General features: G+C 45.1%; 1 protein-coding gene across 8 annotated transcripts in view; it reads right to left on the reverse strand.

Moving 5' to 3' along the window:
* rbm25b (RNA binding motif protein 25b) overlaps nt 1–27,293 on the reverse strand; it is a 129,967-nt gene that overhangs the window by 42,120 nt on the left and 60,554 nt on the right. For 4 of the 8 annotated variants that reach the window (XR_013500013.1, XR_013500012.1, XM_078233698.1 and 1 more), the window contains exons 10-15: nt 25,716–26,056; nt 25,171–25,285; nt 17,748–17,837; nt 14,199–14,272; nt 13,950–14,100; nt 6,617–6,935 (exon numbers count right to left, since the gene is read on the reverse strand). Coding sequence is in view for 4 of the 8 variants with exons in the window: in XM_078233698.1 (XP_078089824.1) it covers nt 6,617–6,935; nt 13,950–14,100; nt 14,199–14,272; nt 17,748–17,837; nt 25,171–25,285; nt 25,716–26,056 (1,090 nt within the window). In the remaining 4 variants the exon portion in view is untranslated. Of the gene's footprint in view, nt 1–6,616; nt 6,936–13,949; nt 14,101–14,198; nt 14,273–17,747; nt 17,838–25,128; nt 25,286–25,715; nt 26,057–27,293 lie in introns of all 8 variants that reach the window. The other 4 variants (XR_013500011.1, XR_013500010.1, XM_078233696.1 and 1 more) reach the window with 1 other exon arrangement.

The following is a 27,293-nucleotide window of genomic DNA, read 5'->3' on the forward strand; positions in this document are numbered from 1 at the left end:
ACATTCTCCTCGTGTCTGCGTGGGTTTCCTCCGGGTGCCCCGGTTTCCTCCCACAGTCCAAAGATGTGCAGGTTAGGTTGATTGGCCAGGTTAAAAATTGCCCCTTAGAGTCCTGAGATGCGTAGGTTAGAGGGATTAGCAGGTAAATATGTGGGGGTAGGGCCTGGGTGGGATTGTGGTCGGTGCAGACTCGATGGGCCGAATGGCCTCCTTCTGCACTGTAGGGTTTCTATGATTCTTTCTATGAATACAGTGTGAAGCTTCCTTCACTCTGTACTACGCAAGAGCAGCACCCCAAATACATTGGTATGTAAAGATGCATGGACCAAACATTGAGCATTGCTGAAAAAAAGACATGTCAAAGCTTTTTATCTTGCACTCATCAGGACACTTCGCAAGAATACCAGTATCAGGGGAAAACAATCGATACTGTAAGAGACTATTGATTGGTTGGTAAGTGGATTTGAATTGATAGAGGCTTTGCCACGGAAAATGAACCAGTTGATGGTAACTGACAGATACTGCCAAGCCTTGTTTGAAATTTCAACCAGGCAGCTTGACTTGGATTAGTCAAGACACTGCCCTGAAGAATGAATCAGCGAATGGCTCTCTTATTTTGTTTAACTGAAAAAGGTGCAATGTGTACACATGTTCTTTGTTTGCAAAGATCAGTGCCCTGCCCTGTGTATTAATACATGTAGCCATACGCCGCAATGGCTGGCAGATAGTTTCAAACAGCATGCCCTTTCTGCTGTTCGCAACGGGCTTACACCCAACCAGCACATGCTTGCAAAATTCAAAAGAGTGTCCAACGTTAGATGCGATTCTGCATTTGGACAACATTTGCTAAACAATCCTCAGCGTGTTATGAATTACACTAACAACCAATTTAAGATTGTCAGTCAGACTTAGTGAGATGCATTTGCGTGTACTGGCAGCTATATGGAATGATGCACAAGAACAGAAAAAACATGTACATGCACTGTGCCTGTTTGAGCTAAATAAAGTAAGTGACAGCTATTCATTGATTTATTCCCCAGGACAATGCTATGATCAATCAGGGTCAAGCTACCGAGTTGAAATTTCAAACACTGCTTGGCAGTTATCTGGTGATGGTAGTCACCATCAATTGATGGTCATGTACTGAGTCGCTGTGGGTGGAACTCAGAAACAGGAAGGGTGCAGTCACTATGCTGGGGGTGTACTACAGACCACCCAACAGCCACGGGAAGTGGAGGAAAGGATATGTCAGGAGATTCTGGATAGGTGCAGAAAAAATAGGGTTGTTGTAGTGGGGGACTTTAATATCCCTGGCACAGACTGGAAAGTGCTTAGAGCTGGGGGTCCTGACGGGGAGGAATTTGTAAAATGCGTACTGGAAGGTTCTTTAGAACAGGATGTAGATAGCCCGACTAGAGAGGGGGCTATACTGGACCTAGTTCTGGGAAATGAGCCCGGTCAGGTCGTCAAAGTTTCGGTAGGGGAACATGTGGCAAATAGTGACCACAATTCTGTTAACTTTAGGATAGTAATGGACAAGGATGAGTGCTGTCCTACGGGCAGGGTGCTAAATTGGGGGAAGGCTGACTATAGCCGGATTAGGCAGGAATTGGTGGATGTTGATTGGGAGAGGATGTTCGAGGGTAAGTCCGCGTCTGGCATGTGGGAGTCTTTTAAGGAACTATTGATAAGACTGCAGGATAGGCATGTGCCTGTAAAAAGGAAAGATAGGAAAGGTAGGATTCGAGAGCCGTGGATAACCAGGGAAATTGAGGATCTGATTAAAATGAAAAGGGAGGCGTACGTTAAGTCCAGGCAACTGAAAACAGATGGAGCTCTGGAGGAATACAGAGAGAGTAGGAAAGAACTCAAACGGGGAGTTAGAAGGGCAAAAAGAGGTCACGAGATGTTCTTGGCAGGCAGGATTAAGGAGAATCCTAAGGCATTCTATTCATACGTTAGGAACAAAAGAGTTGTCAGGGAGAAAATCGGACCTCTCAGGGACAAAGGAGGGGAATTATGCTTAGAACCCAAGGGAATAGGGGAGATCCTAAATGAATACTTTGAATCGGTATTCACGAAGGAGAGAGGCGTGTTAACCGGGAGTGTCTCGGAGGGAGGTGTTGACCCGTTAGAGAAAATCTCCATTACAAGAGAGGAAGTGTTAGGTTTTTTAGGGAACATTAAAACTGACAAAGCCCCAGGGCCTGATGGCATCTATCCTCAACTGCTCAGGGAGACGAGAGATGAAATTGCTGGGCCTCTGATGGAAATCTTTGTCGCTTCTTTGGACCCGGGTGAGGTCCCTGAGGATTGGAGGATAGCGAATGTGGTCCCGTTGTTTAAGAAGGGTAGCAGGGATAACCCGGGAAATTATAGGCCGGTGAGCTTGACATCCGTGGTAGGGAAGTTGTTGGAGAGGATTCTTAGAGACAGGATGTATGTGCATTTAGGACGGAACAATCTCATTAGTGACAGACAGCATGGTTTTGTAAGAGGGAGGTCGTGCCTTACAAATTTGGTGGAGTTTTTTGAGGAAGTGACAAAAACGGTTGATGAAGGAAGGGCCGTGGATGTCGTCTATATGGATTTCAGTAAGGCATTTGACAAAGTCCCACATGGCAGGTTGGTTAAGAAGGTTAAGGCTCATGGGATACAAGGAGAGGTGGCTAGATGGGTGGAGAACTGGCTTGGCCATAGGAGACAGAGGGTAGTGGTCGAAGGGTCTTTTTCCGGCTGGAGGTCTGTGACCAGTGGTGTTCCGCAGGGCTCTGTACTGGGACCTCTGCTATTTGTGATATATATAAATGATTTGGAAGAAGGTGTAACTGGTGTAATCAGCAAGTTTGCGGATGACACGAAGATGGCTGGACTTGCGGATAGCGAAGAGCATTTTCGGGCAATACAGCAGGATATAGATAGGCTGGAAAATTGGGCGGAGAGGTGGCAGATGGAGTTTAATCCAGATAAATGCGAAGCGATGCATTTTGGAAGAAATAATGTAGGGAGGAGTTATACAATAAATGGCAGAGTCATCAGGAGTATAGAAACACAGAGGGACCTAGGTGTGCAAGTCCACAAATCCTTGAAAGTGGCAACACAGGTGGAGAAGGTGGTGAAGAAGGTATGGTATGCTTGCCTTTATAGGACAGGGTATAGAGTATAAAAGCTGGAGTCTGATGATGCAGTTGTATAGAACGCTGGTTAGGCCACATTTGGAGTACTGCGTCCAGTTCTGGTCGCCGCACTACCAGAAGGACGTGGAGGCGTTGGAGAGAGTGCAGAGAAGGTTTACCAGGATGTCGCCTGGTATGGAGGGTCTTAGCTATGAGGAGAGATTGGGTAGACTGGGGTTGTTCTCCTTGGAAAGAAGAGAATGAGGGGAGATCTAATAGAGGTGTACAAGATTATGAAGGGGATAGATAGGGTGAACAGTGGGAAGCTTTTTCCCAGGTCGGAGGTGACGATCACGAGGGGTCACGGGCTCAAGCTGAGAGGGGCAAAGTATAACTCAGATATCAGAGGGACATTTTTTACACAGAGGGTGGTGGGGGCCTGGAATGCGCTGCCAAGTAGGGTGGTGGAGGCAGGCACGCTGACATCGTTTAAGACTTACCTGGATAGTCACATGAGCAGCCTGGGAATGGAGGGATACAAACGATTGGTCTAGTTGGACCAAGGAGCGGCACAGGCTTGGAGGGCCGAAGGGCCTGTTTCCTGTGCAGTAAAGTTCTTTGTTCTTTCTTTGATGCATTCTCAATGGCACTTTTTGTGCAGTGTGTGCAGGAGGGTTTCCTGACACAATATGTGGATAGGCCGACAAGGGGTGAGGCCACATTGGATTTGGTACTGGGAAATGAACCGGGCCAAGTGTTAGATTTGGTTGTGGGAGAGAACTTTGGAGATAGTGACCACAATTCGGTGTCTTTTGTTATTGCAATGGAGAGGGATAGGGCCGGACGGCAGGGCAAGGCTTACAATTGGGGGAGAGGTAATTATGATGCGATTAGGCAAGAATTAGGGGGCATAAGATGGGAACAGAAACTGTCAGGGAAAGGCACTGATGAAAAGTGGAACTTTTTCAAGGAACAAATACTGGGTGTCCTTGATAGGTATGTCCCTGTCAGGCAGGGAGGAAATGGCCGAGTGAGGGAACCGTGGTTCACAAAAGAGGTGGAATGTCTTGTGAAAAGGAAGAGGGAAGCTTATGTCGCATTGAGGAAACAAGGTTCAGATGGCTCGATTGAGGGTTACAAGTTAGCAAGGAACGAGCTGAAAAAGGGGCTGAGGAGAGCTAGGAGGGGACATGAGAAGTCCTTGGCGGGTCGGATCAAGGAAAACCCCAAGGCTTTTTACTCTTATGTGAGGAATAAAAGAATGACCAGGGTGAGGTTAGGGCCGGTCAAGGACAGTGGTGGGAACTTGTGTATGGAATCAGTAGAGATAGGCGAGGTGATGAATGAATACTTTTCTTCAATGTTCACCAAGGAGAGGGGCCATGTTTTTCAGGAAGAGAATGTGTTACAGGCTAATAGGCTGGAGGAAATAGATGTTCGGAGGGAGGATGTATTGGCAGTTTTGAATAAACTGAAGGTCGATAAGTCCCCTGGGCCTGATGAAATGTATCCTAGGATTCTTTGGGAGGCAAGGGATGAGATTGCAGAGCCTTTGGCTTTGATCTTTGGGTCCTCGCTGTCCACGGGGATGGTGCCAGAGGACTGGAGAGTGGCAAATGTTGTTCCTCTGTTTAAGAAAGGGAATAGAAATGACCCTGGTAATTATAGACCGGTTAGTCTGACTTCGGTGGTTGGTAAATTGATGGAAAAGGTCCTTAGGGATGGGATTTACGACCATTTAGAAAGATGCGGATTAATCCGGGATAGTCAGCACGGATTCGTGAAGGGCAAATCGTGCCTCACAAATTTGATAGAATTTTTTGAGGAGGTAACTAGGTGTGTTGATGAAGGTAGGGCGGTTGATGTCATATACATGGATTTTAGTAAGGCGTTTGATAAGGTCCCCCATGGTCGGCTTATGATGAAAGTAAGGAGGTGTGGGATAGAGGGAAAGTTGACCGATTGGATAGGTAACTGGCTGTCTGATCGAAGACAGAGGGTGGTGGTGGATGGAAAATTTTCGGACTGGAGGCAGGTTGCTAGCGGAGTGCTGCAGGGATCGGTGCTTGGTCCTCTGCTCTTTGTGATTTTTATTAATGACTTAGAGGAGGGGGCTGAAGGGTGGATCAGTAAATTTGCTGATGACACCAAGATTGGTGGAGTAGTGGATGAGGTGGAGGGCTGTTGTAGGCTGCAAAGAGACATAGATAGGATGCAAAGCTGGGCTGAAAAATGGCAAATGGAGTTTAACCCTGATAAATGTGAGGTGATTCATTTTGGTAGGACAAATTTAAATGTGGATTACAGGGTCAAAGGTAGGGTTCTGAAGACTGTGGAGGAACAGAGAGATCTTGGGGTCCATATCCACAGATCTCTAAAGGTTGCCACTCAAGTGGATAGAGCTGTGAAGAAGGCCTATAGTGTGTTAGCTTTTATTAACAGGGGGTTGGAGTTTAAGAGCCGTGGGGGTTATGCTGCAACTGTACAGGACCTTGGTGAGACCGCATTTGGAATATTGCGTGCAGTTCTGGTCACCTCACTATAAGAAGGATGTGGAAGCGCTGGAAAGAGTGCAGAGGAGATTTACCAGGATGCTGCCTGGTTTGGAGTGTCGGTCTTATGAGGAAAGGTTGAGGGAGCTGGGGCTGTTCTCTCTGGAGCGGAGGAGATTGAGGGGAGACTTAATAGAGGTTTATAAAATGATGAAGGGGATAGATCGAGTGAACGTTCAAAGACTATTTCCTCGGGTGGATGGAGCTATTACAAGGGGGCATAACTATAGGGTTCATGGTGGGAGATATAGGAAGGATATCAGAGGTAGGTTCTTTACGCAGAGAGTGGTTGGGGTGTGGAATGGACTGCCTGCAGTGATAGTGGAGTCAGACACTTTAGGAACATTTAAGCGGTTATTGGATAGGCACATGGAGCACACCAGGATGATAGGGAGTGGGATAGCTTGATCTTGGTTTCAGATGAAGGTCGGCACAACTTCGTGGGCCGAAGGGCCTGTTCTGTGCTGTACTGTTCTATGTTCTATGTAACGCCTCTACTAGAATCCACCTGCCAACTAATCAGCATTTTCATCTCATACAGTATAAACTGTTGTTTTCCTCATATACTGGCATTCTTGAAGTGCCCTGATGAATGCAAGATAGTTTTGACAGGTCTTTTTTCAGCAATACTCAGAAGTTCTGTACAACCAAACAACTGTACCAAACATTACTGGTGTCCCTTTCACCAATAGTGCTATTTCTCGTGCCAGCTTTCCACCAGTAGCTCATGGCCACCAGTAACTGGTCCAAGATTTCCCAAACTGATTTTACACCGCATTCATCCAGCCAGAAGACTAATCTTATTCGTCTGGGCTCAAATTAATTCCAGATCCCAAAAGTGAAAGAACAATGTTGCTTAAAAGGTTACGAATGAGAAACAGTATTTTAACAAAAGACAATTCATTATCAGTAGCAAGTTATATATCGTGTTAACTTATAGTACCTAACCTAATTTGAGGCTCAGCCCTATTTTAGGCCGCTGTTCCTCTTGCTGTTGATCTGGAGAATTCTCATGTGGAATGATAATGCCACAGGGAGATTCATCTGCTGGAGTGTTGGGTGTAGCATTTCCACTTGCTGATGAAACAGAGGGAACAGAACAAATAGGACGCAAGGTGGGTTTAAGGCAGGGTTTCTGCTCTGGCTCTTCCTCCTCTTGATCCCGTCGCTCCTCTTTCTCTGGCTTCTCCTCCTCCTCCTCCTCCTCTTCTGATTCTGGCTCCTGCTTGATTGGCTGTTGCCGCCGCCTTTCTGCTTCCTGTTCCATCTGCACACAAGATGATAACATGTAACAAGACATTTAAGTCCACTCCTTCCACAAACCACACATGAAATCATGAAATCTAATATCTTGGGGGACCTCCCCAAGGTCATCAGCGAACGCAGCCAACTTTCCTGTGTGGCGAGGCTATGTTGGACACAATCACTAAATACGCAAGTTATTTTCCCCTCCCTGCTATCACCCATCAATGGTGCAAATTCATGCCTCACCATGGTGATCTCATGCCAAAATGGTTACAGCAAAATTAGTAGTATGGCTTATATAGAAACCTATCAACTCAATTGCACCCTTCTTCCTAGCTTGGCATTTAACAGGGTTCAAACAAGCAATAGATATGAAACTGTTCAACATTTCCATTCGTAAGCAAAGTATGTGTTCCATGGTTCAGTTGTCTTCTACCAAAGCAAATTAAGCCTAGTTACATCTACATTATGCCCCTTAGCATTGTAGTAAGTTATAGGTTCACAGAATACTGACAGGAAAGTCCCGAGGTTTGAAAATACTTGAAGTAATGAAAAAGTTCACAAAATTTTGAGGCTTTTCTGATTATTGGTAATAGTTAGGCAGGAAGGGAATGGGTGACCACCAGACAGAGCAAGAGAAATAGGCAGGTAGTGCAACAATCTCCTGTGGCCATTCCCCTGCAAAATAGATATACGGCTTTGGATACTGTTGAGGGGAATGACCTCTCCAGGGAAAGCAGCAGCAGCCAAACTTGTTGCACCACGGTTGGTTCTGCTGCAGAGTGGAGGGGTAAAAAGTGTGCCAGTGCAATAGTTACAGGGGATTTAATTGTAAGGGGAATAGACAGGCGTTTCTGTGGCCGCAAACGAGACCCCAGGATGGTATGTTGCCTGGTGCTAGGGTCAAGGACGTCTCGGAGCGGCTGCAGGACGTTCTGAAGGGGGAGGGTGAACAGGCAGCGGTCGTAGTACACGTTGATACAAACAACATAGGTCCTAAAAGAAGAATAGAGGGAGCTAGGAAGAAAGTTAAGAAATCAGACCTCAAAAGGTAGTGATCTCAGGATTACTACCGGCGCCACGTGCTAGTCAAAGTGGAAATGACAGAATATATCGGCTAAATACGTGGCTGAAGAGATGGGTGTTGGGGGAGGGTTTCAGATTCCTGGGGCATTGGGACCGGTTCTGGGAGAGGTGGGACCTGTACAAATTGGACGGGTTAACATCTGGGCAGGACTGGGATTGATGCCCGAGGGGGAGTGTTTGCTAGAACGGTTGGGGAGGGTTTAAGCTAATATGCCAGGGGGATGGGAACCTATGTAAGGAGTCCAAGAAGGAGGGAGCAAGGACAAAATGGGGGGTGAAGGTTCCAACGACATCAAAAATCAGAAAAAAGTGAAAAGGAAGGAGAACTCAGAAGATGTTTTTAGTGGAAGTGTTAGAATTCAAAAAGAAGGTACAAAAACTATCATAAGGGCACTTTATCTGAATGCTCGTAGCATTCGAAACAAGGTAAATGAGTTGATGACGCAAATCATTGCGAACGAGTATGATTTAGTGGCCATTACAGAGACATGGTTGCAGGATGGTCACGACTGGGAGTTAAATATCCAGGGGTATCAGACTGTTCGGAGAGACCGACAGGAAGGTAAGGGAGGTGGTGTAGCTCTGATATTTAAAGATGACATCAGGGCAGTAGTGAGAGATGATATAGGTTCTATGGAGAAAAAAAAAGGTCGAATCCATTGGGTGGAAATTAGAAATAGTAAGGAGAAAAGGTCACTGACAGGCATAGTTTATAGGCCACCAAATAATGACATCATGGTGGGACAAGAAATAAACAAAGAAATAACTGATGCATGTAAAAATTGTACAGCAATTATCATGGGGGATTTTAATCGACATATCAATTGGTCAAACCAGGTCGGTCAAGGCAGCCTTGAGGAGGAGTTCATAGAATGTGTCCATGATAGCTTCCTTGAACAGTGTGTAATGGAATCTACGAGGGAGCAAGCTATGCTAGATCTGGTCCTGTGTTATGAGACAGGAATAATTAATGATCTTACAGTTAGGGATCCTCTCGGAAGAAGCGATCACAGTATGGTTGAATTTAAAATACAGATGGAGTGTGAGAAGGTAAAATCCAATACCAGTGTCTTGTGCTTAAACAAAGGAAACTATAAAAGGGATGAGAGAGGCGTTGGCTCAGGTAGACTGGGAGCAAATACTTTATGGTGGGACAATTGAGGAACAGTGGAGGACTTTCAAAGCGATCTTTCACAGTGCTCAGCAAAAGTATGTGCCAGTGATAAGGAAGGGCGGCACGGTAGCACAGTGGTTAGCACTGCTGCTTCACAGCTCCAGGGACCTGGGTTCGATTCCCGGCTTGGGTCACTGTCTGTGTGGAGTTTGCACATTCTCCTCGTGTCTGCGTGGGTTTCCTCCAGGTGCTCCGGTTTCCTCCCACAGTCCAAAGATGTGCAGGTTAGGTTGATTGGCCGTGCTAAAATTGCCCCTTAGTGTCTTGAGATGGGTAGGTTAGAGGGATTAGCGGGTAAAATATGTAGGGATATGGGGGTAGGGCCTGGGTGGGATTGTGGTCGGTGCAGACTCGATGGGCCGAATGGCCTCTTTCTACACTGTAGGGTTTCTATGGTGATTTCTAGAAAAAGAGATATGATGTGGAGATGCTGGCGTTGGACTCGGGTAAACACAGTAAGATGTCTCACAATACCAGGTTAAAGTCCAACAGGTTTATTTGGTAGCAAAAGCCATGAGCTTTCGGAGCGCTGCTCCTTCGTCAGGTAAGTGGGAGTTCTGTTCACCAACAGGGCATATAAAGACAAACTCAATTTACAAAATAATGGTTGGAATGCGAGTCTTTACAGGTCATCAAGTCTCAAAGGTACAGACACTGAGTGGAGAGAGGGTTAAGCACAGGTTAACGAGATGTGTATTGTCTCCAGCCGGGACAATAGTGAGATTTTGCAAGCCCAGGCAAGTCATGGGGGTTACAGATAGTGTGACATGAACCCAAGATCCCGGTTGAGGCTGTCCTCGTGTGCGGAACTTGGCTATCAGTCTCTGCTCAGCGATTCTGCATTGTCGTGAAGGCTGCCTTGGAGAACGCTTACCCAAAGATCAGAGGCCGAATGCCCGTGACCGCTGAAGTGTTCCCCAACAGGAAGAGAACACTCTTGCCTGGTGATTGTCGAGCGGTGTTCATTCATCCGTTGTCATAGCGTCTGCATGGTCTCCCCAATGTTCCATGCCTCAGGACATCCTTTCCTGCAGTGTGTCAGGTAGACAACGTTGGCTGAGTTGCAAGAGTATGCACCGTGTACCTGGTAGATGGCGTTCTCACGTGAGATGATGGCATTCGTGTCGATGATCCAGCACGTCTTGCAGAGGTTGCTGTGGCAGGGTTGTGTGGTGTTGTGGTCACTGTTCTCCTGAAGGCTGGGTAGTTTGCTGCGGACAATGGTTTGTTTGAGGTTGTGCGGTTGTTTGAAGGCAAGAAGTGGGGGTGTGGGGATGGCCTTGGCGAGATGTTCGTTTTCATCAATGACATGTTGAAGACTCCGGAGAAGATGTCGTAGCTTCTCCACTCCGGGGAAGTACTGGACGATGAAGGGTACTCTGTCCGCCGTGTCCCGTGTTTGTCTTCTGAGGGGGTTGGTGTGGTTTTTCGCTGTGGCGTGTCGGAACTGTCGATCGATGAGTCAAGCGCCATATCCTGTTCTTCTGAGGGCATCTTTCAGCGTCTGGAGATGTCTGTTGTGATCCTCCTCATCTGAGCATGTGTATACGGAGGGCTTGTCCGTAGGGGATGACTTCTTTAACGTGTTTGGGGTGGAAGCTGGAGAAGTGGAGCATCATGAGGTTATCCGTGGGCTTGCGGTACAGTGAAGTGCTGAGATGACCGTCCTCGATGGAGATGCGTGTCCAAGAATGCATGTCACACTATCTGTAGCCCCCATGACTTGCAAAGTCTCACTATTGGCCCGGCTTGAGACAATACACATCTCTTTAACCTGTGCTTAACCCTCTCTCCACTCACATTGTCTGTACCTTTGAAACTTGATTACCTGTCAAGACTCGCATTCCAACCATTATTTTGTAAATGAAGTTTGTGTCTTTATATGCCCTGTTTGTAAACAGAACTCCCACTTACCTGACGAAGGAGCAGCGCTCCGAAAGCTAGTGGCTTTTGCTACCAAATAAACCTGTTGGACTTTAACCTGGTGTTGTGAGGCTTCTCACTGTGAAAAAGAGATGATCAGCCATGGATATCTAAGGAAATAAAGGAGGGTATCAAATTGAGAGAAAAGGCATACAAAGTGGCAAAGATTAGTGGGAAACAAGAAGTTTGGGAAATCTTTAAAGGTCAACAAAAAGCCACGAAAAAAGCGATAAAGTAAGATGGATGAGAGTAAACTAGCTCAGAATATAAAAACAGATCGCAAAAGTTTCTACAAATATATATAAAACAAGAAAGAATGGCTAAAGTAAACGTTGGTCCTTTAGAGGATGAGATGGGGGATGTCATAACTGGAAATGAGAAAATGGCTGAGGCATTGAACAAGTATTTTGTGTCAGTCTTCACAATGGAAGACACAAATAACATGCCAAAAATTGATGACAGGAAGACTATGGCAGGTGAGGACCTAAAAACTATCACAAAAGAGATAGTGTTGGGCAAGCTAATGGGGCGAAAGGTAGACAAGTCTCCTGGTCTTGATGGAATGCATCCCAGGGTACTAAAAGAAATGGCGGGAGAAATAGCAAATGCACGAGTGGTAATTTACAAAAATTCGCTGGACTCTGGGGTGGTCCCCACAGATTGGCGTCACATTTGCTGTTTACCATTGTTTAAAAAAGGAGGTAAACAAAAGGCAGGTCACTACAAGCCGGTTAGCTTAACTTCTGTCGTCGCGAAAATGCTCAAATCCATCAAGGAAGAAATAGCGAGACATCTGGATATAAATTGTCCCATTGGTAAGATGCAGCATGGGTTCATGAAGGGCAGGTCATGTTTGGCTAATTTGGTGGAATTCTTGGAGGACATTACATGTACAGTGAGCAATGGGGAACCTGTGGATGTGGTGTATCTGGATTTCCAGAAGGCATTTGACAAGGTGCCGCACCAAAGACTGCTGCATAAGATAAAGGTGCACAGTGTTACGGCTAATGTATTAGCATGGATAGAGGATTCATTAACTAACAGAAAGCAAAGGGGCAGCACGGTGGCACAGTGGTTAGCACTGCTGCTTCACAGCTCCAGGGTCCCGGGTTTGATTCCCGGCTTGGGTCACTGTCTGTGTGGAGTTTGCACATTCTCCTCGTGTCTGCATGGGTTTCCTCCGGGTGCTCCGGTTTCCTCCCACAGTCCAAAGATGTGCGGGTTAGGTTGATTGGCCATGCTAAAAAAAATTGCCCCTTAGAGTCCTGAGATGCGTAGGTTAGAGGGATGTGGGGGTAGGGCCTGGGTGGGATTGTGGTCGGTGCAGACTCGATGGGCCGAATGGCCTCCTTCTGCACTGTAGGGTTTCTATGATTTCTAAAGAGTGGGGGTAAATGGGTGTTTTTCTGGTTGGCGATCAGTGACTAGTGGTGTGCCTCAGGGAAGAGTGTTAGGACTACAATTGTTTACGATTTACGTAGATGATTTGGAGTTGGGGACCAAGTGTAGTGTGTCAAAATTCACAGATGATACGAAGGTGAGTGGCAGAGCAAAATGTGCAGAGGATGCTGGAAGTCTTAAAGGGATATAGATTAGTCTAAGTGAGTGGGCGAGGGTCTGGCAGATGGGTACAATGTTGGTAAAAGTGAGGTCATCCATTTTGCTAGGAATAACAGCAAAATGGACCATTATTTAAATGATAAAAATTCCAGCATGCTGTTGTGCAAAGGGACCTGGGTGTCCTTGTGCAAGAATGACAAGGAGCTGGTTTGCAGGTGCAGCAGGTAATTAAGACGGCAAATGGAATTTTGTCCTTCATTGCTGGAGGGATTGAGTTTAAAAACAGTGAGATTATGTTGCAGCTGTATAAGGTGAGGCCACATCTGGAATAGCGTGTGCAGTTTCGGTCTCCTTACCCGAGAAAGGATATACTGGCACTGGAGGGGGTGCAGAGCAGATTCACTAGCTTGATTCCGGAGTTGAGAGGGTTGGCTTACGAGGAGAGACTGAGTAGACTGGGGCTATACTCATTGGAATTCAGAAGAATGAGGAGAGATCTTATAGAAACAAGATTATGAAGGGAATAGATAAGATAAAAGCAGGAAAGTTGTTTTCACTGGCAGGTGAAACTAGAACTAGGGGGCATGGCCTCAAAATAAGGGGGAGCAGATTTAGGACTGAGTTGAGGAGGAACTTCTTCACACAAGGGGTTGTGAATCTGTCGAATTCCCTGCCCAGTGAAGCAGTTGAGGCAAGGATGTTTTTAAGGCAAGGATAGATACATTTTTGATCAGTAAAGGAATTAAGGGTTATGGCGACCGGGCGGGCAAGTGGAGCTGAATCCACGAAAAGATCAGCCATGATCTTATTGAATGGCGGAGCAGGCTCGAGGGGCCAGATGGCCTACTCCTGCTCCTCGTTCTTATGTTCTATATACTAATGTTGGAGTGTGAATTACTTGGCTCTTCCATTATGGAAGGGGTGATGGGGGCAAATTCCCATCATTCAAATATATCTCTTTCTCATATGAAATTTTAGATAGATCAAAGTTAAAAGAATGACTTCAACCAGCTACATTCTTAAATTAATTGTTTTGCCAACTTAACCGACAAATACTGCCTCCAGGAATGCATTTTGGAATGTTAACTCTGTAAATTAACTATATTTTCCTAAATTTTCAGTTGAAATTCAGCCACCCCTTTTACTAGCTGCCCAATCAATAATACAAGTTATGAAATGTTACTCGTTTACATTTGAATTAAAATGCTTTGTTCACAATATTTGTAAATATTTCTAAATGTTACACATCTAGAACAGCAGTGAGGCAGTGACTAATATTCAGCTGTGATTTACCCTTTGAAGCTCAGCGTCTGGGTCAGGATGCCCTTCTGCCAGCAAACGCTGTCGAATCTCCTCATGCTCCTCCTTCTCTCGCTTGCGATCCCTTTCATCTGCTTCTATTTCTTTTTCTCGATCCCTTAAGCGTTTTTGCAAAGCACTCCCTCTAAGATTAAACAACGAAATAATTTCACATAATGCAGGCATAAGACACCCAAAACGTAACCGGATGTTTCAGACATGTTTGAGAAAGACTAAATTTACCTGTAATACTTCGGATCGTCTCGGTCATCGTCATAATCTTCCAAAAACTCTTTCAGTCTTTTTGCTTCCTTTGCCTGTAAAGAGACATATTGCATTTAAGTTGCAAGTTATTTTAAAGCCAAAAGCCTTGCTATTAATGGGTGTATTTGGAATGTTTAAAAAGTAAAACCAAATCTCCAGTTCCAAAAAAGTCTTTGTTATTTTCTTCCTTCATTTCAGCAGAGCACACTGCATTTTCACTGAAGGGCACTGGGATGGCCTTGCTTTCCAGTCTGTGTTCCTGGCACCTAAAGCTAGTTATAGTGAGAGAGACAATGTATTGTCTCAAGAGGGATAAACTCTTTTCCCGAATGCTCATGTTGCCAAGAACCTTGATTCCTGTATGGCCTAGCTCCATATTGATAAGCAAGTAATCAATCATGGCTTCAATCAGGCTTTGCAAAGTGATCAAAAATAGGTGCTAAATTGCTGAATTCCTCGTTATTTGCACAAAAGCCCTACCAAACAGCTGCAACTTATAATAAACACAAAAGCTTACTTCCTGCTAAGATTGCAAATGTTACAGTCGATCTGAATGTTTTACATATCAAGACAGTGCCTACAATGTTTTACTTACCATCTCTTCACTTTGCTATTGCTACTTGTGTAACTTGTTCAACTTGTATCGCTCTTACTCTTCTTGTGGGCGGCACGGTGGCACAGTCGTTAGCACTGCTGCCTCACAGCGCAATGGATCCAGGTTCAATTCTGGTCTCGGGTTGTGGAGTTTGCACTTTCTCCCGGGTCAGTGTGGGTTTCCTCCCACACTCCAAAGATGTGCAAGTTAGTTTGATTGGCCATGCTAAATTGCCCCTTCGTGTTAGGGGGACTAGCAGGGTAAGCAGATGGGGTTAAGGGGATAGGGCCTGGGTGGGATTGTGGTCGGTGCAGAGTTGATGGGCCAATGGCCTCCTTCTGCATTGTAAGGATGCTATGATTCGATCCCTAACTCTTGGCTTTGATTTTATCTGCTGCTTGCATTTGATTTTGTCTGCTGCTTGCAATACCTCTCTTTCATTTTCAGTAAGATGAGTGCTCAGTGGGAATTGCTCAGGACTGAAATTTGCATTTCCTGGTGTTTGAAGGCATAAAGCAACTATTTTCCTGACCTTCACTCGCCCTTACTCCCAATCACAACATATCTCTGCTTTCAACTTAAAACATGCTCCTCATCTTCGAAACAGCTCCCTGCAACCCCTTAAATCACACCATGAACCACTATCTCACCCTGTTAAATTCGGTATGCAGGTGACCAGATTAATCAAATCCACTGCACATTACAACACGTGGAAAACAGTGGCAGGATCAGACAGAGTCAGCATTGATTTATGAAAGGGAAATCATACTTGACAAATCTTGTCAATTACTAGGGGACATAGGTTTAAGGTAAAAGGGAGAAAGTTTATGTATGTGACAGATAAGTTTATTACACAGAGGGTGATATGTGCCTGGAATGCGCTGCCAGAGGAGATACAATAGCAAAGTTTAACAGGCATCTTCACAGATACATGAATAGGCAGGGAATAGAGGGATACGGATCACATAGAGGCAAAAGTTCTTTAGTTTAGGAAGGCATCATGTGATGGTGCAAGCTTGGTGGTTACAAGGGCCTATTCCTGTGCTGTCTTTGTTCTTAAATCTACTGGAATTTTTTGAGGATGCAACTCGTAGAGCTGATGAGGGGGAGCCAGTGGATGTGATTTCTTTGGACTTTAAGAAGGCTTTCGATAAAGTCTCACGTATGAGATTAGCGTGCAAAATTAAAGCACACGGCATTGGGGGTCGTGTATTGAGATGGATAGAAAACTGGTTGGCAGACAGGAAACAGAGTAGGAATAAATGGGTCTTTTTCCAAATTGCAGGCAGTGACTAGTGCGGTACCACAGGGATCAGTGCTGGGACCCCAACTATTCACTACATATATATGAACGATTTAGATAAAGGAACTCAATGTCATATCTCCAAATTTGCAAATGACACAAAGCTGGGTGGGAGGGTGAGTTGTGAGGAGAATGCAGAGATCCTTCAGTGTGGTTTGGACAAGTTTGAGTGAGTGGGCAACTGAATGACAGATGCAGTATAACTTGGATAATTATGGTAGCAAAAATGGGAAGGCAGATTACTATCTGAATGACCATAAATTAGGGGAGAGAAATGTGCAACAAATCCTGGGTACCTTCTTCATACACCAGTCACTGAAAGTAAACATGTAGGTGCAGCAGGCAGTAAAAAAGACAAATTGTATGTTGGGCATCATCACAAGAGGTTTCGAACACAAGAGCAGGGATATCTTGTTGTAATTATGCAGGGACTTGGTGAGGACACACCTGGAATATTGTATGTCGTCTCCTTCTCTGAAGGAGAATGTTCTTGCTCTAGAGGGAGTGTAGAGAAGGTTTACCAGACTGAACCCTGAGATGGCAGGACTGACCCATGAGGAGAGATCGAGTCGGTTAGGATTATATTTGCTGCAGTTCAGAAGAATGAGGGGGATGTCATAGAAGCCTATAAAATTCTAACAGGACGAGACGGGGTAGGTGCAAGGAGGAAGGTGGCTCAGTGGTTAGCACTGCTGCCTCTCAGCGCCAGGGACCTGGGTTCAATTCCAGCCTTGAACAACTGTGAGATGTTTGCACGTTCTCCATGTGCTTGTGTGGGTTTCCTTCGGATTCCTCCCATATTCCAAAGATGTGCAGGTTAGATGAATTGACCATGTGAGTGTCAGGAGATTAACAAGGTAACTAAGGGGGTTCCGAGGATAGGGCCTGTGTGGGATTGTTGTTGGTGCAGGCTCAATGGGCCTAATGGCCTCCGTCTGCACTGTAGAGATTCTATGATTTTCCTGATGGTGGGGGTGTCCAGAACCAGGGCTCACAGTCTGGAGATACAGGGATAGAGATCATGAGAAATTTCTTCACCCAGATTGGTCAGCCATAGAATTTGCTTCCACACAAAATAGTTGAGGCCAAAACATTGCAGTTAGATATAACGCTTGGGGCAATGAGGATCAAATGATAGGGGGGAGGGGGTAAGGGGAGGGAGTAAGGGGAGGGAGGCGGGATTAAGCTATTCAGTTGGATGATCAACCATGATCATAATGAATGGTGGCTCAGGCTTGAAGGGCCTCCTCCTGCTTCTATTTCTTATGTTTCGACACCTTACATGTTTGACTCACCAAAAGATGTCTGTGCTCATGTTGCCTTTCATTCCCCTTCCTTTCTTCTGAGCCCCTACTACTTTCATTAACTTCAAGTGTGCCCGACCTGGCCTTAATTCTGGTGCCAATTACACAACAATTCTAAACCAGTGTAGGTACACTCTTAAACCAAGCTAAAGGAAGAATTAGGAGGAAGAGAGGTCACATTATCCCATAAAACCAACAAAGCTAGGAAAAGCAAAGCCAATTTTAAGATGAATGAAAGTACTGGGAGTGTTGGCATCCTTTAGCACTGTTGAGAGAACTTGGAGCTTTGGCATAATACGGCTCACATTCCCCATCACCACACTCACCATTTCTCTTCTTCTCTCTTCCTCTCTTTCAGCTTCCTTTTCATAGTCTCTTGCCTTCTTCCGTTCCCTTATTTCCCAATTTTTAAGACGCTGAATCAAAAGGCCAAACATTAAAAGCAGCAATGAACAAAGAACAAGCAAAATTACAGCACAGTAACAGGCCCTTCCGCCCTCCAAGCCTGCACCGATCATGCTGTTCGATTGAACTAAAACCCGCTAGCCTCCCAAGGACCATGTCCCTCCATTTACATCCTTTTCATGCATTTGCCCAGGTGCCCCTTAAAAGTCACTATTGTATCTGCTTCCACTACCTACCCCGGCAGCGAGTTCCAGGCACCCACCACCCTCTGTAAAAAATCTGCCTTGTACATCTCCTTTAAACCTTGTCCCTCGCACCTTCAACCTATGCCCCCCGAGTAATTGAATCTTCCACCCCGGGAAAAAGCTTCTGACTTTCCACACTGTCCGTGCCCCTCAATCTTGTAGACTTCTTTCAGGTCGCCCCTCAACCTCCGACATCCCATAGAACATAGAACAGTACAGCACAGAACAGGCCCTTCGGCCCACAATGTTGTGCCGAGGTTTATCTGAAACCAAGATCAAGCTATCCCACTCCCTATCATCCTGGTGTGCTCCATGTGCCTATCCAATAACCGCTTAAATGTTCCTAAAGTGTCTGACTCCACAATCACTGCAGGCAGTCCATTCCACACCCCAACCACTCTCTGCGTAAAGAAACTACCTCGGATATCCTTCCTATATCTCCCACCATGAACCCTATAGTTATGCCCCCTTGTAATAGCTCCATCCACCCGAGGAAATAGTCTATTCCAGTGAGAACAAACCAAGTTTCTCCAACCTCTCCTCATAGCTAATGCCCGACAGACCAGGCAACATCCTGGTAAATCTTTTCTGAACCCTCTCCAAAGCCTCCACATCCTTCTGGTAGTGTGGCGCCCACTATATTCCAAGTGCGGTCGAACCAAGGTTCTATAAAGCTGCAACGTGACTTGCCAATTTTTGAAGTCAATGCCCCAGCTGAAGGCAAGCATGCCGTATGCTTTCTTGACTACCTTCTCTAACTGTGTTGTCACTTTGTGACCTGTGTACCTGTACACCCAGATCCCTCTGCCTATCAATGCTCTTACGGGTTCTGCCATTTACTGTATATTTCCTATCTGTATTAGACCTTCCAAAATGCATTACCTCACATTTGTCCAGATTAATTTCCATCTGCCATCTCTCCACCTAAGTCTCCAACTGATCTGTATCCTGCTGTATCCTCTGATGGTCCTCATCGCTATCCGCAAATCTACCAATCTTTGTATCGTCCGCACACTTACTAATCAAACCAGTTACATTTTCCTCCAAACCATTTATATATATTCCGAACAGCAAAGGTCCCAGCACTGATCCCTGAGGAACGCCACTTATCATAGCCTTCCATTCAGAAACGCACCCTTCCACTGCTACCCTCTGTTTTCTATGACCGAGCCAGTTCTGTATCCACCTTACCAGCTCACCTCTGATCCCGTGCGACTTCATCTTCTGCACCAGTCTGCCATGAGGGACCTTGTCAAAGGCCTGACTGAAGTCCATGTAGACAACACCCACTGCCCTATCCTCATTAATCATCTTTGTCACTTCCTCAAAAAACTCGATCAAGTTACTGAGACACGACCTCCCCTTCACAAAAGCATGTTGCCGCTTGCTAGATACGTCCACTTATTTTCAAGTGGGAGTAAATCCAGTCTCGAAGAATCCTCTCCAATAATTTCCCTACCACTGACATATGGCTCACTGGCCTGTAATTACCTGGATTATCCTTGCTACCTTGCTTAAATAAAGGAACAAAATTGGTTATTCTCCAATCCTCTGGGATCTCCCCTGTAGCGAGTGAGGATACAAAGATTTCTCTCAAGGCCCCAGCGATTTCCTCCCTTGCCTCTCTCAATATTCTAGGGTATATCCCATCAGGTCCTGGGGACTCGTCTACCTTCATGTTTCTCAAGAACCCCAATACCACCTCCTTTTTGACCTCAACATGACTCAATCTACACATCCTTCCCCAGACTCATCATCCACCAAGTCCTTCTCTTTGGTGAAGACTGACGCAAAGTACTCATTTAATACCTTGCCCATTTCCTTTGGCTCCACGCATGGACTCCCTCCCATCATTGAATGGGCCAACCCTCTCCCTGGCGCTTTATAAATGTCTAAAAAGCCTTAGGATTTTCCTTAATTCTGCCGGCCAATGACTTTTTGTGACCCTTTTAGCTCTCCTTACTCCTTTCCTTGTATTCCACACTTGCTTCTTGTGTTCCCAGCCTCCGAGCCTTGACCAATGCTTCTTTGTTCTCTGACTCGGCTCACAATATCTCTCGTTATCCAATGTTCCCAAAACCTGCCATGCTTATCCTTCATCCTTACCGGAATGTGCCGGTCCTGAATTCCTATCAACTTACACTTGAAAGCCTCCCACATGCCAGATGTTGATTTGCCCTCGAACATCTGCCCCCAATCTACATTCTTCAGTTTCTGCCTAATATTCTTGCAAAAAACAAAGAACAGTACAGCACAGCACAGGAAACACGCCCTTCGGCCCTCCAAGCCTGTGCCGCTCATTGGTCCAACTAGACCATTCGTTCGTATCCCTCCATTCCCAGACTGCTCATGTGACTATCCAGGTAAGTCTTAAACGATGCCAGCATGTCTGCCTCCACCACCCTACTTGACAGCACATTCCAGGCCCCCACGACTCGGTGTAAAAAACGTCCCTCTGATATCTGAGTTATACCTCGCCCCTCTCACCTTGAGCCCATGACCCCTCATGATCGTCACCTCCGACCTGGGAAAAAGCTTCCCACTGTTCACCCTATATATACCCTTCATAATTTTGTACACCTCTATTAGGTCTCCCCTCATTCTCCGTCTTTCCAGGGAGAACAAGCCCAGTTTATCCAATCTCTCCTCATAGCTAAGACCCTCCATACCAGGCAACATCCTGGTAAACCTTCTCTGCACTCTCTCTAAAGCCTCCACGTCCTTCTGGTAGTGCGGCGACCAGAACTGGACGCAGTACTCCAAATGTGGCCTAATCAGCGTTCTATACAGCTGCAACATCAGACTCCAGCTTTTATACTCTATACCCCGTCCTATAAAGGCAAGCATACCATCTGCCGCCTTCACCATCTTCTCCAGCTGTGCTGTCACCTTCAAGGATTTGTGAACTTGCACACCTGTGTTTCTATACTCTTGATGGCTCTGCCATTTATTGTATAACTCCCCCCTACATTAGTTCTTCCAAAATGCATCACTTCGCATTTATCCAGATTAAATTCCATCTGCCATTTCTCCGCCCAATTTTCCAGCCTATCTATATCCTGCTGTATTGTCCGACAATGTTCATCGCTATCCACAAGTCCAGCCATCTTCGTGTCATCCGCAAACTTGCTGATAACACCAGTTACACCTTCTTCCAAATCATTTATATATATCACAAATAGCAGAGGTCCCAGTACAGAGCCCTGCGGAACACCACTGATCACGGACCTCCAGCCGGAAAAAGACCCATTGACTGTTACCCTCTGTCTCCTGTGGCCAAGCCAGTTTTCTACCCTTCTAGCCACCTCTCCTTGTATCCCATGAGCCTTAACCTTCTTAACCAACCTGCCATGAGGGACTTTGTCAAGTGCCTTACTGAAATCCATATAGACGACATCCACGGCCCTTCCTTCGTCAACGGTTTTCGTCACTTCCTCAAAAAACTCCACCAAATTTGTAAGGCACGACCTCCCTCTTACAAAACCATGCTGTCTGTCACTAATGAGATTTTTCCGTTCTAAATGCGCATATATCCTGTCTCTAAGAATCCTCTCCAACAACCTCCTTACCACGGACGTCAAGCTCACTGGCCTATAACTGCCCGGGTTATCCCTGCTACCCTTCTTAAATAACGGTACCACATACGCTATCCTCCAATCTTCAGGGACCTCACCTGTGTCCAACGAAGAGACAAAGATATCAGTCAGAGGCCCAGCAATTACATCGCTCGTCTCCCTGAGCGGTCTAGGATAGATGCCATCAGGCCCTGGGGATTTGTCAGTTTTCATGTTACCTAAAAAACCTAACACTTCCTCCCTTGTAATGGAGATTCTCTCTAACGGGTCAACACCTCCCTCTAAGACACTCCCAGTGAAGTCCCTCTCCTTTGTGAATACTGATGCAAAGTATTCATTGAGGATTTCCCCTATTCCCTTGGGTTCTAAGCATAATTCCCCTCCTTTGTCCCTGACGGGTCCGACTTTTTCCCTGACAACTTTTTTGTTCCTAACATATGAATAAAATGCCTTAGGATTCTCCTTAATCCTGTCCGCCAAGAACATTTCGTGACCTCTTTTTGCCCTTCTAACTCCCCGTTTGAGTTCTTTCCGACTCTCTCTGTATTCCTCCAGAGCTCCATCTGTTTTCAGTTGCCTGGACCTAACGTACACCTCTCTTTTCTTTTTGATCAGATCCTCAATTTCCCTGGTTATCCACGGCTCTCGAATCCTACCTTTCCCATCCTTCCTTTTTACAGGCACATGCCTGTCCTGCAGCCTTATCAACTGTTCCTTAAAAGACTCTCACATGCCAGACGTGGACTTACACCCGAACAGCCTCTCCCAATCAACGCCCACCAATTCCTGCCTAATCCGGCTATAGTCAGCCTTCCCCCAATTTAGCACCCTGCCCATAGGACAGCACTCATCCTTGTCCATTACTATCCTAAAGTTAACAGAGTTGTGGTCACTATTTGCCACATGTTCCCCTACCGAAACTTTGACGACCTGACTGGGCTCATTTCCCAGAACTAGATCCAGTATAGCCCCCTCTCTAGTTGGGCTATCTACATACTGTTCCAAAGAACCTTCCAGAACGCATTTTACAAATTCCTCCCCATCCAGACCCCCAGCCCTAAGCACTTTCCAGTCTAAACCAGGGAAATTGAAGTCTCCCACTACAACAACCCTATTTTTTTTTGCACATATCCAGAATCTCCTAACATATCCACTCCTTCATTTCCCGTGGGCTGTTAGGTGGCCTTTAGTATACCCCCAGCATAGTGATTGCACCTTTCCTGTTTCTGAGCTCCACCCACAGCAACTCATTACATGACCCCTCTGAATTGTCCACCCTCTGCACCGCTGTAATATGCTCCCTAACTAATACCGCTACTCCCCCACCTTTTTTAGCCCCTCCTCTGTCTCGCCTAAAACACTTATACCCTGGAATATTGAGCCTTCCCCCAATTTAGCACCTTCACTTGAGAACTACATTTATCTTTATCCATCAGTACCATAAAGCTTATTGAATTGTGGTCACTGTTCCCGAACTGGTCCCCGACTGAAACATCGACCACCTGGCCTGGCTCATTGCCCAATCCAAGGCCAGTACGGCCCCTTCCCTAGTTGGGCTATCTACATACTGTTTCAAGAAGCCCTCCTGAATGCTCCTTACTAACTCTGCCCCATCCATGCCCCCAACACTTGGAGGAGGGGGCTGAAGGGTGGATCAGTAAATTTGCTGATGACACCAAGATTGGTGGAGTAGTGGATGAGGTGGAGGGCTGTTGTAGGCTGCAAAGAGATATAGATAGGATGCAGAGCTGGGCTGAAAAATGGCAAATGGAGTTTAACCCTGACAAATGCGAGGTGATTCATTTTGGTAGGACTAATTTAAATGTGGATTACAGGGTCAAAGGTAGGGTTCTGAAGAATGTGGAGGAACAGAGAGATCTTGGGGTTCATATCCATAGATCTCTGAAGGTTGCCACTCAAGTGGATAGAGCCGTGAAGAACGCCTATAGTGTGTTGGCGTTCATTAACAGGAGGTTTGAGTTTAAGAGCCGTGGGGTTATGCTGCAACTGTACAGGACCTTGGTGAGACCACATTTGGAATATTGTGTGCAGTTCTGGTCACCTCAATATAAGAAGGATGTGGAGACACTGGACAGAGTGCAAAGGAGATTTACCAGGATGCTGCCTGGTTTGGAGGGTAGGTCTTATGAGGAAAGGTTGAGGGAACTTGGGCTTTTCTCTTTGGAGCGGAGGAGGTTGAGAGGAGACTTGATAGAGGTTTATAAGATGATGAGGGGGATAGATAGAGTAAACGTTCAAAGACTATTTCCTCGGGTGGATGGAGCTATTACAAGGGGGCATAACTATAGGGTTCATGGTGGGAGATATAGGAAGAATGTCCGAGGTAGGTTCTTTACGCAGAGTGTGGTTGGGGTGTGGAATGGACTGCCTGCAGGGATAGTGGAGTCAGAAACTTTAGGAACATTTAAGAAGCTATTGCATAGGCACATGGAGTACTTCGGGATGATAGGGAGGAAATAGCTTGATTTGGGTTTCAGACAAAGCTCGGCACAACATCGTGGGCCGAAGGGCCTGTTCTGTGCTGTACAGTTCTATGTTCTAACACTAAGTGAGTCCCAGTCCATATAGGGGAAGTTAAAATCTCCCACCACAACAACCCCGTTACTTCTGCACCTTGCCAAAATCTGCCTACATATCTGTTCCCCCATCTCCCTCTTGTTATTGGGCGGCCTATAGTAAACCCCTATCACTGTGACTACACCCTTCCTATTCCTGAGCTCTACCCATATTGCCTCACTGTACGAGTCCTCCAAGGTGTCCTCCTATAGTACAGTTGTGAGATTCTCCTTAACCAGTAGTGCAACTTCCCCCATCCCTTTCACATCCTCCTCTCCCCCGCCTGAAACATCTGTATCCTGGAACGTTAAGCTGCCAACCCTGTCTTTCCCTTAACCAAGTCTCTGTAATAGCAACAACGTCACAGCTCCAAGTACTAATCCAAGCTCTAAGCGCATCTGCCTTACCTGTTACACTTCTTGCATTGAAACAAATGCATTTCAGTCCACCAAACCCTCATGATTAGCAACCACACCCTGCCTGCTCTTTGAATCTTACTGACCCTACTCTCCGGTTCCCTTTCGCTTTAGTTCCCACCCCCATGTCAAACTAGTTTAGCAGTTCCAAATTCAGTGGCATGCGAGGCAGAAACTAATCACCCACAAATATCTCTGGTTAGACGTGCTTGTGCATGCAGTGTAGCACATTAATAGCCAAGGCATCTACATCAATAAGCATTTTAAATTGTGAAATAAAACTTGACTGCAAAATTTTTACTGAAAGAAATTCTGACTTTTAGTGTGAACTTTTTGTTCTGTTTTGGGATTAGAGGATGCTTCCAATGAAGGGAACATTAAGGACAACCAACCACTCCCAAGATCAAATACAGAACAGCCTAAGTAAACATGCCTCAACTCTAATCCAAGACATCTGCCTCAACTCCAGAAGTACAAAACCATTCCTACAGCAGTGTTGATTGCGAATTCCTTTGATCTCACAATCGATACCTCTTGGTAAGCATTCTCCTTCTCACGGAGCTTCCTTTCAAGTTTCCGACGTTCATACATTTCTTCCTCATCTTCTTCCCGATCCCTTTTCTTCTCCTTTTCTCGGCTTTTCTCTCTGCAAATTTCAACAAAATATAAGCAAATGGTTTTAACGTAATTAAGCATGTAACTGAGCTCTTGTGAAAGCTCTCGTGGTCAAATAACCTGACACCCTCAATGCCAAAGACAATAAAAGTAGTAAATTATAAAGACCAGGTGGAAAGAGTCAACACCACCCAGAAAACCTCTTTTTCCCCCTTATAGCCCCACTGAGTTTGCACTGATTGCTTTCTTAAACGATGAAGCTTGTCTGCAGAATATCAATGTGTTACAGCAAATTTCAAATTTCCTTTGGCAGAGGTTAACTTTCTCCAATTTTATTTCCAAATTAGCAAATGAAATAGAATAGGCCAACAACTTCTACAAGAAAGGGGAAGCAAGAGAGAAATTTCAAAATATAATCTGTAAAAAGATAATAAATTACTTTCCCAAAATTCAGTGCAAACCTGGATCTACTACGATCCTTGCTTCTTTCTCGGTCTCGGCTTCGCTCTCTCTCTTTATCCCGCTCTCGGTCCCTTTCTCGGTCTCGCTCCCTATCCTTGTCCTTGGTTCTTTCACGATCACGGTCACGATCTCTATCTCGTTCTCTCTCACGTTCCCGCTCACGCTCCCTTTCCCTTTCACGTTCACGTTCACGCTCACGCTCCCGTTCCTTTTCTTTTTCACGTTCCTTCTCTCTCTCTCGCCTTTCCCTTTCTCGTTCACGTTCTTTTTCTCTGTCTCTTCTTTCCTTCTCAACTTCTTGTCTTTCTTTTTCCCTCCTTCCCTTTTCTTCTTCTAGTTTCTAAAAATTAACAGAACAATCCTTAGCCATTAAAGGCAATATTTCAAACATTACATTGCTTTAAAGGAGAGTGCATTAATCACAAGATCATATTTATTATGCAGAAAAAGTGCATATTGATATAGAACCTGTCAATTATAAGGAAGGTATTGTACAGTTTAGATGATCATTTACTGATAAAACATACAAATTTTAATGATAACTTTACTGTCCGGAATTCCCTCAAGAAAATGAAAACATCAATAGACTACAATCCATCCTTGGAAGTGATTTGACTTACAGTGGTCTGCTAGGACTTGGACCGTCATGACTGGATTAACACTGCCTAAAAGCTAAGTGTCTGGGAAGAGCAAGTAAATTGTTCACAAGTAATAGAATGACCAAGCTGTCAGCACCAGCAGATGCCAACACATTTTTTAAAAAAACAACTTTTACACACATTACATACAACACATCATCCCTATTTTGTAATTAAACATGGAAATTTAAAAATACAATATATAACAATTCAAAAGTATTAAACAATCATAAACACAGGTTCTTACCTCAAGGTTCTTGTTGTCAATCGGTCATCAATGACTCAAATCATCAAACAATAGCAAAAAGAAAACTTTTACAACACATCAATTTATCCAACCAGCATGAGGTAACACAAAACACTCAAAATCATCACCATCCACTGCCGGATATACTGATGTAACTGCCATAATTAATGTTGAAAGAGATGCAAAAGTATGTTTTAAATATACCAAACTGAATTAAGTGCGGAAGCACAATCTGGCCTATATAAAAATGAAGATGCAAAGGATTAGGGCAAATAATTATGCTGCAATTTTCAACTCTGATCATTCTAAATTGTTAAAACTACTAATGCATTAAGTTAAACAGTGCCAGCTTACACAAAGCACAAACATGCTGGAACGTTTTGATAAAAAGCAACATAAAATTACAAAAATGGGTCATTTCTAGATTTGATGGATAGTCGATTAAAGTGTTAACAAAATTTATATGAACTTACCTCTGTAATTTCCTAAAAGCTAATATTTTGGCGTGAAGGAAAAATATATTCTTCTACATACTTACAGATGTCTGAAATCCCTCTTAGCTGAGTACATTTCACGAGGATAAACTTACGGGTAAAGAAATATAAAAAGGTAGGCTTCAAGATCCCCATACCTTTGAATATTTTGTTCAATTCCTTCAGTTTTCATTGTATGTAATAATCCTTCAATTTCCA

Source organism: Mustelus asterias, chromosome 18, assembly GCF_964213995.1.
Source record: "Mustelus asterias chromosome 18, sMusAst1.hap1.1, whole genome shotgun sequence".
NCBI classification, from domain to species: domain Eukaryota; kingdom Metazoa; phylum Chordata; class Chondrichthyes; order Carcharhiniformes; family Triakidae; genus Mustelus; species Mustelus asterias.